The following is a 13,649-nucleotide window of genomic DNA, read 5'->3' on the forward strand; positions in this document are numbered from 1 at the left end:
AGAGCTCAATAGTTTCGGCATCACTCTACACTATGTGAACGAGTGTGGGGTTTCTGCCAATTCATTTCTGAGCATAACTCAAAACGTTGGTCACTCTCTTTCAAGCTGTATGGTTTGGACACAGAGGCCTTCTTCCCACCACTGCCAGATGTGCTGCTAGTAGGGGCATTGGACAAAACATTTTCAGTAGCAGTGCCCAGTTGTAGAACTCCCCCCCCACCCCCGCTTGAAGATCTGTATGAGCCTCCCATACTACAGGCAATCTCCTGCTCTGTAAATGTAACTCTGTTCTGTTGGATCTTTGAATGATTTGCAACATCCCTAGCTAGTTGTTGCAACTGGTTTTTTTCCAGGTTGTTCTGTTGTGCTTATATTTAAGTAGATGTGTTGGTTACTGTTTAGTTACCTGGTTTCTTTGTTCTTATCCTGTAAGCCACTTTGAAGGTCTTTGGACAGAAGAGTGGCCTAAAAGTGCTAATAAATACAAATATGTAATGAAAAATATACTACAAATATAAGCCTTCTCTTATCTCCTGGCACTAATTCTTGCCCAAATAAAAAAGTTCTAGCACCAGTTTTGCAGGATGCTCAGGCCTTGGCAAACCTGAAGCCAGCTCTGACCGGCATGTCAGTGGAGAGCTTCTGACCATGTAGGCCACTGAGTGTCACTCCCTGTACCTGCATCACTTGGGACCGAGGATTGGTCCTGTGTCCCTGTGCAGAACTTCAAAAGATCTCTCTTTGCGGCTACAAGCTTCTACGTCAGAGGGTATATTCATTGTTTCCCTTCTAATAATTAAACATTTATTATTTATTTTGACATAGAGGTGTTTTTTTAATTGCATATTTATTATTAAACCATTTTGAATCATCTTACATAAGGGCAAATTACAGATAATAATGCATTATATTTCTATTTTTGTTTCTTGTTTTCATGCTTTGCTGTGAACCGCTTTGAATCCAGTGTTTACAGAAAAACAATATAAATCACTGACTGACTAAAGTAGCAAAGATCTTGATATATCCCAGCTGTAGAACAACACCTGAGAACAGGGAAGGGGGGAAAAACCCTGGTGCCTGGAGGTTTGGGTCTGGCATGTAGAGGTTAAAAATATCTGCTCAGCCCTTTGTAGAACTGGCACCTAAAATGTGATGTTGGCTGCCAGGGATTTGAAAACTCTTTACGGTTCTGAAGGAGAATACATTTGTGTCCTATTCAAACCTGACTATGCATGGGACACATAACAGAGTTCTGTCATCCGGGGCAGGGGAAAGAGAAAGACAAAGCCTTTTATTAAAATAAAATATTAATTAAAATATTAAAATAAAAAGGAGCACAACAGGCATTTTTAAATCAGAAGCTCTGTAGCTGAAGGAGTTTGGGGTGGAGTAAGGTGATCTCTGAACTACCGGTAAGCAGGAACAGTGTAAACAGAGTAAGCAATAGTTAACTGCAGAGTTGATCAGCACATGAAAAGTGTTAAGACCAATACTGTACATGGTTTTGCCACAGGGGTTTTGGTTGTTTTTTATTCCTGTGTAGGACATTGAATTTAATCCTGGAAGCCAGGCATATACCACTGCACAAACAGAAAAATAAAACATATAAAATTAAGGCTGTTTTGCTTTTGCTTTCTTTTTGAACCAGGGAAATATTCCTAGCCCATGGACTGGTTATGTTAAACTTGGTCAGTCAAAGCAAGTCTCATTTTTAAAAAATGACAGTGTGAGGCTGGTATATTTATTTTTTTCAACATCTGCAACAAGCTTGCTATTATAGGATAAAGCTAGATATTAAACAAACTCTAACCAATGAGATGCCTCTTCGATACGAATCAAATGCAAGATGCAATCAGTATAATTTGAACAGAAGGAAGGGGACACCTATCATGAAAAACTAATGTTAAAACAGGGCTGGTTTGAGAATTTTCTGTAAATAGTTGGATCTCTCTGTGAACAAACAAATTTGCCTCATGGCATAAGCTAATTGCATATAAACAGCTTCTAGAGTGCAGCAACTGGCAGAGAAAATAGACATCCTTTGTGGGCCCCTTGTTTTTTCCCTTTAGTCTTCCCCTAAGATGTACAGATTGTCCTCCCACAGATAACTGCATTGGGATGTTCCAGATAAGGCTGTGAGGTCACTAGAACACAGTAACTCGTCCACACTGCACTTCACATAGCAACTGTTCAGCTTCCTATGGCAGATCATGTTGGGAACAGATGCTGTAAGTTCAGCTCTTGTGTGCAGCAGGAAGACCCAAATGTCACAGACCTCACAGCATCAGGGACAATTATCATCTGGGCATTTCTCCTGCAGAAGCCTTCTTAAAATGAACAAGAGGTTGCAGAGGAGCATGCATCTGTTATGGCACCACAAGCAGCTGTTTTAGCAAGGCTTGTCAATACATTTTGCCCTGGATAGGTATATAAGCTAACACTTTATCCTTCTTTCAAGGGTAACAAAGGCCTGTGAAACTTCTACCAAATCATTTCCTAATTCTGAAGAAAAGGAGTCTACATTCGGAGAGTAGGAAGGACAGATTCTGCAACCAGATTTCCCATTTATTTGCATGCTAACAGCAGGCTGTTTACAGCAGGGTGGGAAAATTTCCCCACCCCACCTCAAATCAAGTGTGTATTTTTGTAGTGTAGAGCAGAGCTTTCCAAACTGTGTGTTGCGACACGTTAGTGTGTCAGCTACAGTGTGTAGGTGTGTCGCACAAACGCTCCCCACACTCCTCCCAGGGCTGGAAAGGGATTAGCTTAACCTCCAGTTTGCTAGTAAAACTGAATTACTGTGTCACAAAATGATGTATGTCTAAAAAGTGTGTCACCAACATGAAAAGTTTGCAAAGCTCTGCCTTAGAGGCTGTATGCTGCTAGGAGCTGCATGAGGGAAGCAGATGAGACAGAGCCTTTCCATGCTCTCTCGCTCTGGCTCATCCCCACCCCACAGTGCAAGTGCTGAGAAACTGAGGTGATGCATCACCACTTCACATGCTTGCTTTTGCTTTTGCGCACTCACTCTCTCTCTCTCTCATTCACACACCTCACATCAATCCATCCTCAAACACCACAAAATGGGATCTTTTTCAAAGCACTCAGCGCTTCCATCTAGGAACACCAGACACACAGTTTCAACACGTTTTTCTCTTCCCTGTTCTCCCTGCTCTCAGGAAACCTTTTGAAAGCTCTATGCAGGTTCCACCTCTTGCTCAAGATTGAAGAAGTGGAGCTCACTAAATCTGCTTGGTTGGTTGGTTGGCTGGCTGGCTGGCTGGCATCCATCTGTCTCAGGAGACAATGGAAGAGTGCTCCGTCAGGGATGAAGTCTCCCTACCACTGATTTGCAATTTCTGAAAAGCCAGAATTTGTGAGCAAACTCTGAGCAGGCTAGAAAATCTAATATCTTTAGCCAACTTCTATTTTTCTAGAGTCATGCTAAATTTTTCTGTTATTAGAAGAGGTGGGCTGTTGCTGGGCTGCACAAAGGAAACCACCGAGAAAATAAGTGGGAGGCATTTATTAACATGCTCTGCTCTCCTCCTTGCACAGGACATTGAGGGCTTATATCAGGGGTCCCCAAACTAAGGCCCGGGGGCCAGATGTGGCCCAATCGCCTTCTAAATTCGGCCCATGGACAGTCCGGGAATCAGCGTGTTTTTACATGAGTAGAAAGTGTCCTTTTATTTAAAATGCATCTCTGGGTTATTTGTGGGGCCTGCCTGGTGTTTTTACATGAGCAGAATGTGTGCTTTTATTTAAAATGCATCTCTGGGTTATTTGTGGGGCATAGGAATTCATTCATATATTTTTTTCAAAATATAGTCCAGCCCCCCACAAGGTCTGAGGGACAGTGGACCGGCCCCCTGCTGAAAAGGTTTGCTGACCCCTGGCTTATCTCCACATGCCTTGTGTAGGATGGACACATCCAATACCTGTGGGGCCTGGTCACTCCCTGAAGTTCAGCATTAGGAAGAAGAATGGGGAGGGGGAGGTTTGGGCAGCAGCAGGAGAATAGATGGAGGTCAAACAAGAACAAAGACAGACAATGAGGAAACCTCTGGGAGAATCTATATCTGTTGCCAAGAACTGAACCCTCCCATTGTTCTGAAGACTTGTATACACTCCATTAGCTAAAATACGACGTTTAATTATTTCTGCAGTTTGGTATTTCTATTAAACGTGCACTGAAATATGAAACATTGAGCTAATAGAACACATGTGGAGGTAGAGAGAGTTCTTTTTGGCAGGATTTTGTTGGTTCCATGGACTATCATGCCAGAAAAACAAGACCTAAATCCAAAGCAACTACCAGGACAAAAAAATTACAAGGGCGTGGGGGGGCATGGGGAGGGAGAGGAGAGAGAGAGAGAGAATGGAGGAAGACACACAACTGGTGACACCAGAGAAGCTGATGATACAAGCACTTCTGCAGACTGGAGCTTGGCTATCTTTTCTCTGGGTTAATATTTCCTAGGTAAGATTTTCTACCACCTTGTGCCACACATCTGCATAATTCTTCACATTATAGTTTGATGGACTAGGTTCAAAGGTCCTTGTGAGGTTATGTTCATACTTCAGGCTATTGACTGGAAGTTCCCTTGGTAAAAAGACTCACCACAGTCACGGAACTGCTCTGGGACATATAAAACAGTAAGAAGAGAGCTGTTTGAGCATGTGCAGAATCCCTAACCATATCCCCAAGCATCTGAGAATTGCAGGAAAAGGTTTGCAGTTACTGAAATAAATGAAAGCAGATGTGGAAAGGCTTCTCTTTCTCACGATGGTGATTAAGTCAAGTGTCTGTTATCATCTTAGCATCAAACTTCTTGTCTGGAGAGTTTGTTGATCACATCTGGCCATGCTGACAGCCGATGATAAGGAAGGAGGAACATCCTTTCCATTCAGCACAACACCAGGGCAACCAGCACTCAAGGAAGTTTTAAGATATACTGACAGAAGGATGCCAGACAGGCACATTTGCTACAAGCTGGATTACATTTCAAATTTGTTTACATAAAAAAACCACTGCCTTGTCTCAGGAGGATGCAGGAAAAGTGTGCTTCCCACCAACAAGATCACAAATACTTCTTAGAAGTTCATTCAATAGCTGAAACCCTACCTGGCCATCTTGTCCGACATGAACCTGATGTATCTGCAAGTTACCCTGGAAAAAAAATACATTAAATGTAAGACAGGGATTAAGAGGAAGGCAGAACTGCCAAAAGGGCACATTTCTGTACCTTATTAATGTTCTTCATTACTTTACTTAAGGAAATTCACTCAGTTTTAGAAGTGAATTATCGTGCCTGGTAGTAAGAACCATATAAAACCCTTGTTTTATATACACAAAGCTATCCTACCCATGGACAGGGCTAATGGCTATAAATGTCTATATTCTGCACCAAGAATGGTGCACTTAAATAAACTAAGCAAATGAGCTGTTTTATTTATTTAGGTCCCACTCACTTTTCAACTATCAGGTCCCTACAGTGGTATTATACAACATTTTTAAATGCAATTTTTAATTCTCAACTTCCCATCCTGCTCATTCTCTTACGGGTCTCTATTCTGCCGTAGCCCATCGCTCCTCCCAACCATTTGGTAGTCAATGAAAATTAAAATACTTTTTTAAAAACCCACCACAAATCTCCCAGCTCTAAGCAACTATTCCCAAACACAGCTGCATGTCCCCCAAAGTGGGGGCACCAGCCTTTTGTCACTGCCTGAATTTAGTGTTCAGTTTTTGCTACCTGCTATGGGGAGGTTAGAAGGAGTGCAACTTCACATCACAACTTCTCAGACTGCTTCTGTTTTCAAAGGCTTTATCTACCATTCCTCATATGTTTTTGAACTTAATTTGCAGCCATGAGGGTTAGAAACTTCATTGTTGCTTTTAATAAAAGCCGAGAACTTCAGGGTGCTATAAACTATACCCAACAGGAAATTCTCTGTTCATGCATTGCAAACTATGCAAAGCCCTGCTGATGATTCTCTGGAAAGCATGGCTGATCAACATATGGTAGTGGGGGGGGGGTTGTTTTTAGCTTTTAAGCAATAGCATCCTTTGTTTATTTGTTCAGATTTGCAAACTTGCAGACATAAAATCAAAATGTCTATCAGCCTAAAATTAGTAGAATAATATGGTACAGCTTTGGCTGGTACAGAATGCAACTCTCCTAAATGGATACAATATCTGCTATACTGGGACTGTCATTTCTACTACTAGCAGCTATTTCTCTTCTTTTTGTCAAAACTCAGTTCCACGGGCAAACAGGGGCTCCATTATGGAAGTCACAAAAGACATCAGTTACAAAAGATTCTAAATGCTGCAGCTGATTTTTGGAGAAGCCTCTGGGTCTAGAATCATAAAGGAAGAAATGAAGCACAGGAAGACAATTTATGCAATCTGCAATTACGCTCTTAGAATCTGCCTGAAACAAGGCAAGGGGAAAGGGGGAAAGGTAATTTCCCATAGATTTTTCACATGTAAGAGGCAAAATGAGTATTCCTCTAAGAGGGGGGTAGTCAGTTGTCATCCTTTTCATGCTGTCAGCAACTATTCTGCTTCCATCCAAAGGAATGGAGGATAAACTGGAATAAACTCCAATCCAGATGTTTTCTATCCACATGGATGAAAGAAGGACCTGATCCTGCTTTCCTTCATGTCCAAGACAACTCCCTCTTAAGTCATATGGGCGTGCAGGAACAGACTCTTCCTGTAATTTGTTAACATCGCAAGAGACAAAGCCTCTCTGGAGTTTCCTCAGCACCACATGAGATCCAGAGTAACTATCATTAGGCTATCCATGGCTTCAGACTAGTTCTGAATACACATAGTTTTAGAGCAGCTTCTGGCACTACTTTCCTACTTTCACCTTTTAAGCAAAAATAGCTGAAGACACGAATACAGATCAGCTTCTAGTCATGTGTACTGAGCTGAAAAGGAAACCCCTGCATGAATGCTCATATATTACATTATAAAGAAGTGTGCATCTGTGTATATAAATGTATAAAGTGGAATGTGATCCTTGGTTCATCCTGCTGTGTTTTTAATACAGCTGGAAACCAAGGGTGGGGAGAATAAACTAAGGGCATATGCAATGTCCTACATATCTTCATTTCAATGGTGCATGCCTAGGACTGGAATGTGCTGCTTTCCTTTACAATGCCATAAGTTTAACCTCATCCTTGTTGCCTCCCTCTATCAACGTGTTAGCCATGCTAAGAATTGTATGGTCACTACAACTGCAGGACAGGTTTTGCCCAGCTGGCCACTCGGTCTGTGACTCACCTCGCTGTCTTGTGTGATCTGGACCTGCTCTCCTTGTGGCACTTGGGCTATGTGGAGGTGACCCTGTGGGATCCATGAGCGGAGGGAAAGAAACACAAGAAGCATCAGTCAAAATCAGAGGAATACAATAGGCTCAAAGCAACTCAACTCAGCAGACACAGAAGAGGTCAATGCCTCTTGTTTCGGAATACTTGCTGCACCCACACTTTTACAGCATTCCATTTCAAGTACAGATGGAATTGCTGAGCCCTGGGTGGTACATGACTAAATTATCCACGGTTTTATTTTCTCAGTATCTAGAGATTTTCTGACTCTGGTGGTGACAGGAAGAGTATAATTTAGATGCTTGTAGAGAATTTAGAGTTGTCCCCCTGGTATAGAGCCTGGAAAATATCCACGGAGGCATGGCTTGTTTGGGAAGTGCAAGGTCAAGCTCTTTAGGAAAGCTTCATCCCTCCATAAGGAGAGAATAAGCTACATCCTGACCTTTCCTAGTATGTGACTACTGGACAAGCACTTGAACACACAGTCATCCTGTATCAATTACTGTATTAAAACAAGAGGTTATAGATCCCAGGCCCTCAGTTGATTTGACAATACTGAAACAACCCCTGCCCCAACAAAACACACAGAGAGAGGGGGGGTGGGGGAGGGAGGGAGGGAGGGAGGGGGATTGTTTCAATAAAGCCACCTTCCCAAACAAATAGAAAGCATAAAACATAAAAGCTGTGGTTAAGACCCACTGGACATTTGCTGAGCTACATAGGTGCCATGGAATGTTCATGAACATTTTAATTGCAACAGGATGCTGAGAAACAGGACAGATTATTTAAAGGGATAGAAAGATGGTTCCCTCCCTTAAAGTCGCTTTCAACCATCTGTCCTTGTTTTTATCTTCTTAAGTTATGTATGGTATAATCACCTTTTAATTATTAGCTTTTATCCCTTACCTGTTTTAAGTCTTATGTGTTTGGTTTATCCGTACGTTTTATCTTATGCTGGTATGTCACCGAAATAAAGTTTGATACTGATACTGATACACAGCAACCATGCTTTGGCCTGGCATCCTTGGCTACTGTAATCAAGAGTTATGTTTTGCTGTTTTATTGATATAGTTTTTATTGTCACATTTTTCCATTGTCCAATTGTTCTGCAGAGTCTCATGATATTTCTTTGAAAGCCAGATATTAATGTTTTTTTAAATTAATTAATTAAATGTTTGCCACGTTTTGTATTTCCCACCCTATGTTGCAAATGACACTGGTTACCGTCCAGGCATTTCCCACCCCACAAAGAATTATCACAAAGCAATGCTCACTAGGAACACCATGGCTTTGGCACAGGGTGAGACGTATACTTGAAAGCTTCCCTTTAAGATCACTGCCACCATCACTGAATAATTACTGCCACAATTATTAGTAATGGAGAGGAGAAGAGCACTACCCCCCCACCACCACAAACACTAAAGGACAACATTTCCACTGGTGTAGAATGGCAGTTGTCCAATCATTCTCTATTGAAGTTGTGCCAGATAACAATTGCAGAGAATCTAGCCTGAAGAGTTTTAATATATTAAAGAAATCGCTACCATACATCACTGACCTGTACAACTACCTCGGCAATAAAATCAAGCATATCACTTGATTTAAAAAAGGGGGGGTGATCAAGGAAGGCAAAGAAACTTCCTCCCAAATCCTGACTGGCCCTTTGCAAGAGAAATTTACCTGCTGGCAAACTGGCTGCTACTTTGGTTTGTAAAAGTCTTTTGTGTTCATTTTCACATGCCTGTGTAGGAAACCAAGATTAAAGATATCCATGTGGAATTTTGTCAAAGGCCTTCCTTATATTATAACGTACCAACAATTGCACATGAATTTCAAAGAAACACAGGCCCTTCTATTTCAAACAGTTTCATTTCCTTTGGAAGGAAACTGTCTATTTATAGGGAGAAGCAGCATGCCGAAAGTATCAAAACGACAATAGGAACTGTATGTAAAATTAGACCACAGATCCAATCCATGTCAAGATTAAATTGCCTTCCCTTCACAATGATAAGCTCCCACTGGCTTCTAGGGAGAAATGTTCAAAACGTTTGGTTGGGTTGTTTTGTTTTGTTTTTGTTTTGTTTTTTAATCTCATTAACGTGTTTGCAAGTCACACAAAACTTTCAAAGAAGGTGGGGGAAAGGCAGGTTTCCATGCCTTTATGTTTCTTCCTCCACTCACCCCAGGCAAATAGCAATGTTGAGGGGTGGTTTACACTGAGAAGCAAGCAAGGGTGAAAAATGTGTTTCTGTTCTTTGTTTTAAATCCTCACTCAGTGCCATAGTCCTGAGCTGAATAGGCTGCTATGAAAAATAACAAACCAAATGGGAGGTCCTTTTCACAACCATTTCATATTGTTTGTTTGTTATTCAACATGGTAAATTTATACACCAGTTTTCCATCCAAGGATGCTCAAGCATGGCACAGAACTGGAATAATCAATAGGACATTCTCAGTGGATCATGATTGACATGGAGAAGGGCTTTCCATGGTACGCATGAAAAAAGTCTTCTTCATTCAAATCATTTGTTCATTCATGTGTGCAAAACCTATTTTGTTGTTATCTTGGACAACTTCAAATATTCTGTACAAGTAAAAGAATCAGAGGGAAGATACTCCAGTCCAGTTCTTAGTGTTGTGATATACAAGCAATTTCAAGTACTGTACTGGATTGACTTGAACATTTTCTGGCTAGAATGTACAGCCCTTTGAAGTGGCTCATCGTACATATAAGGCCAGCCTCATTCAAAATGGCTGCACATAAATTACACACCTGAGGGATGTTCCTAACACTGTGAGCCAATCATATTCTATACCTTCCCACCAGGTTCAGATGTTGCAGCAGTCTCTATGCCATCAGAAAACAAGTGGCCATCTCAGCTCTAAGCATAGGTGCCAATTCCCTGGGACCCTGGGTGCCCGAGCACCCACAAAATTCCCCATGAAGGGGCCAGGCACCCACAATTTTCAGTGCTGGGTCATGCTCGCTGCATAGCACCAATGATCCCTGGCACCCACGGTTGTGGGGGCAAGTTGGCAATCCTGGTTCTAAGTGGAGATGCTAGCACTGCTGCTATTACAGGTCTGAGCATGAATGAACTTCAAAACAGAAAATCAGTAAAGTGTGAGTCATATATACCCAGGTGTTGTTGTTGTTGTTGTTGTTTTTTAAAAAAATCCTCACGTGTGAATATAGTGGACAACAATAAAGCCCCAAGTCACACAAATGGATAAACCACCCCACAGTCTGCATATTCAGGGTGGATGAGTGAGGGGATTACTGAACTGGCCTGGTAGCTTTAGACTGAAGTGGGATTGACATGGACTGAGAGCTTTCCTGCTGGCAATGAACTAGTTGTCTGCCAATCACATTCACCACTGCTGAAGAAAACTTCACTACTTGGAAACTTATGAAAATATCAGTAGGAGAAGTATGCATTCCCTCCACCTAACTGTGGGGATCATATTTAAGTTCCATGCAACATTGCATTTGATTTAATGATATGAAGCAAAGCTACAGAAGCCAATGCAAGCTTTTCCATGGCCCACCAGCGCAATCTTTTAGAAAAAAGAAAAAAGAAAAAGAAACACAAAAGCTTGAGTAATAGCAATAGTGTCACACTTAACTTTTAAACTTCCTGTCTTCTGTGGGTTTGGGGTCAAAGTGTTAACTTTATTTAAACTTTTTGAAAGAAGAATTTAATGTCAATGTTTATAAGCTTTGCTTATATACATGAATTTAAATGGATACACATGTAAGGAATTCAGCTAACAGATGTTGAAAAATGCTTCAGAACACACTTTGGAAAAAATGAGGCTAAATGAATCTAAAATGGATTTCCAGACTGCTAGTACTTCAGGGGCTGGGGGTGCAAATGCATAATCCCCTGTGATTGTGCCCTGAATGCGGAAGGAAGAACTGGAAAGTGTAGGTGATCATTTGCATGCAAATTCATATATCCACACAAAATCACTAGTTATTCATATCAGTGGTGCACCTATATTTTGCATGTGTACAACTAACAGCAGAATATACTTTATTTAAAAACAAAACAAAAAACGTATTTTGGGAAGCAAGGAAAAGTTGAAGCTAAGCTGCAAGTACATAAAACTGAAAGCTGCTCAGAAGACGAGAAGAGATTGTAAAGAATGAGTACATACTACTTGGACTTGGCCATCTTCTCCTATCTGGTGGATCTGGACTTGCTGGGCATTGGCCAGGGCGTAGTGAAGCGCTTGTGGCTGGTTGGCCTGAATTTCATTTGGTGCCGATGTGGTACTCTGAGCACTCTCTGGAAAACAAACCAAAACTCAGCATTATTCATTAGGAATCCATCTGCTTGTGGCCATTAAGAACACTTGGAAACTGCAGGGAAGCAGAATGAGGAAGCTGCTGTTGGTCATTCTAGAACCGCAGTTAAAAGAAAGGGATTAAGTCTTCATCTGTAATGAAAAGGGTTAACCAAAATGTGTGGAGCCGATTATGTCTGATAGACTGACTGATTGAGTAAAACAGTTCCTGGGGAGATAAAAGATTATAAGGCACCTTTTCTCCAGCTGCATAAACTTAAACTTTCCGTAAGTTCACGTTTCTACCAGCTCTGCTTTATTAACCTATGAATGGTTCCAGATTAATTAACATAGTTTCCAATTTGGAAAATAAGTTTTATCCCCCCCTCCTTTTCTTTTCAATGCACTGATTACTTTGAGTCCATCCAGTTGTGACTTCATGTTTCCAATATGCCGTTCAAACCCACCCTACAACTTAGCAGCTGGCCAGTCTGCATGTCCAAATCTATAATCTCAAATGTTCCCACTTTCCCCTCCTCCCAATAGGCACCAAACTCACAACACAACTGAAGGATAGCATTAAAAAGTGTCTCACTCATAAAATGATTGTCAGTTTGGAAGTACCCAATTATTTAATATTGCTTCAGTACAGAGTTGGAAAAGGAGAAGCGAAGGGAATGCATCACCTATAATCTACATGCAAAACAGGAGATGCTTTCAAGTACGGTAGCTTCTGGGACATATTATTAGACTCCTCATTTTTATTAAAATGGGGTTCTAAATAAAAAGAGATGGTCAGATCCCCTGTGTTTCTAAATCCATGTAAGAATATGTTTCCATGTCACATTCACTTACTACTATCTCAGAACTACATTCTGTAGCAGCATGGGATTGCACTTTGGGAAGTCCCATAACTACATGCATCTCTCTCTCTCTCTCTCTCTCTCTCTCTCTCTGTGTGTGTGTGTGTGTTGTGTGTGTGTGTGTACAGTATGCATGTACACAAATGTGTAAGTTCCTCACAACCTGGAGTCTATCAAAACAATGCAGAAGAGCATACTAAGTCATGCTATTTATGCACCAAACAGATGCCATTAAAATAAGCAATGGAGCTGCAATGCTCCAGCAGGCATCTTCCAAAAGCAAGTACTGGTATTTCCTGTTTGGGCAAACATATATTGGTGGCAGGACATGAGACTACATTTTAGAAGTACAGTATATTTCTAAATTGGATTTACCAGCATAGCCTGTTTTGAGTTTTATAATGCCATTTTAAGCCATTGTTTTTATCTTGATGAGTGTGGGCCAGACAATGGAGCTATCCTCAGCATTGAGCTAGATCCCTCCCCATGTTCAAACTGCATTTTTTGGTGGTGCTGTGCTCCTGGAAAAAAGAGACTCCCAACAGGTTTACTTACTGACCAGAAATGTCCCATTAATCCATGAATGTGCTTGAGTAACAAGACCTACAGCACATTAAAGCAGCACTGAAAGTTGTTTGTAATGGAACAACACAAAGAGACCCATATTTGTTGCTGGCCAGCTGCTTCTCTACAGATGTTGCAACACTATTTTCACATCCCTTGAGTTAAAGTAGTGTACTGGTGAATGCCGCAAACATAACACTAAAACAAAAGTCATGCATTCACAACTACATCTCTAAAGAAGCAAGTTTGCTTATAAACAGAATTTCAGCATCTGGCAGCAATGTCATGGTCCTAGATAGAAAAGGGAAAGAGAGGGTTTATCCATATCTAAACCCTAAAATCATCAGTCATGCATAATTACTGGATGCACCACCACATAAAAAACTCTGAGACTAAGCAGAAGTAAAATTTATCTATTTTCAACATAAAAAAGAATATGAATACTGCAGGCAGCTTGAATGGAAGGGACGCATCCATAGTTATGGACTGTCAAAATGTAAGCAATATGGCCTCTCTTTTGCAGCTTTGATATACTGAAAAATCCATGGCTTGGAGGAGACTCTGCAGCTGAGCTGTTGTATTTAAAAC

The 13,649-nt window shown here is 41.1% G+C and overlaps 1 protein-coding gene across 4 annotated transcripts in view; it reads right to left on the reverse strand.

The window, feature by feature from the left end:
- The window catches only part of BANP (BTG3 associated nuclear protein), a 152,773-nt gene that overhangs the window by 62,072 nt on the left and 77,052 nt on the right, over positions 1–13,649 (reverse strand). For 2 of the 4 annotated variants that reach the window (XM_033157016.1, XM_033157012.1), the window contains 3 exons: positions 11,506–11,636; positions 7,301–7,372; positions 5,129–5,173 (listed from right to left, as the gene is read on the reverse strand). In XM_033157016.1, coding sequence (XP_033012907.1) covers positions 5,129–5,173; positions 7,301–7,372; positions 11,506–11,636 — 248 coding nt within the window. Of the gene's footprint in view, positions 1–5,128; positions 5,174–7,300; positions 7,373–9,024; positions 9,086–11,505; positions 11,637–13,649 lie in introns of all 4 variants that reach the window. The other 2 variants (XM_033157014.1, XM_033157013.1) reach the window with 2 other exon arrangements.

This window comes from Lacerta agilis, chromosome 8 (genome assembly GCF_009819535.1).
Source record: "Lacerta agilis isolate rLacAgi1 chromosome 8, rLacAgi1.pri, whole genome shotgun sequence".
NCBI lineage: Eukaryota > Metazoa > Chordata > Lepidosauria > Squamata > Lacertidae > Lacerta > Lacerta agilis.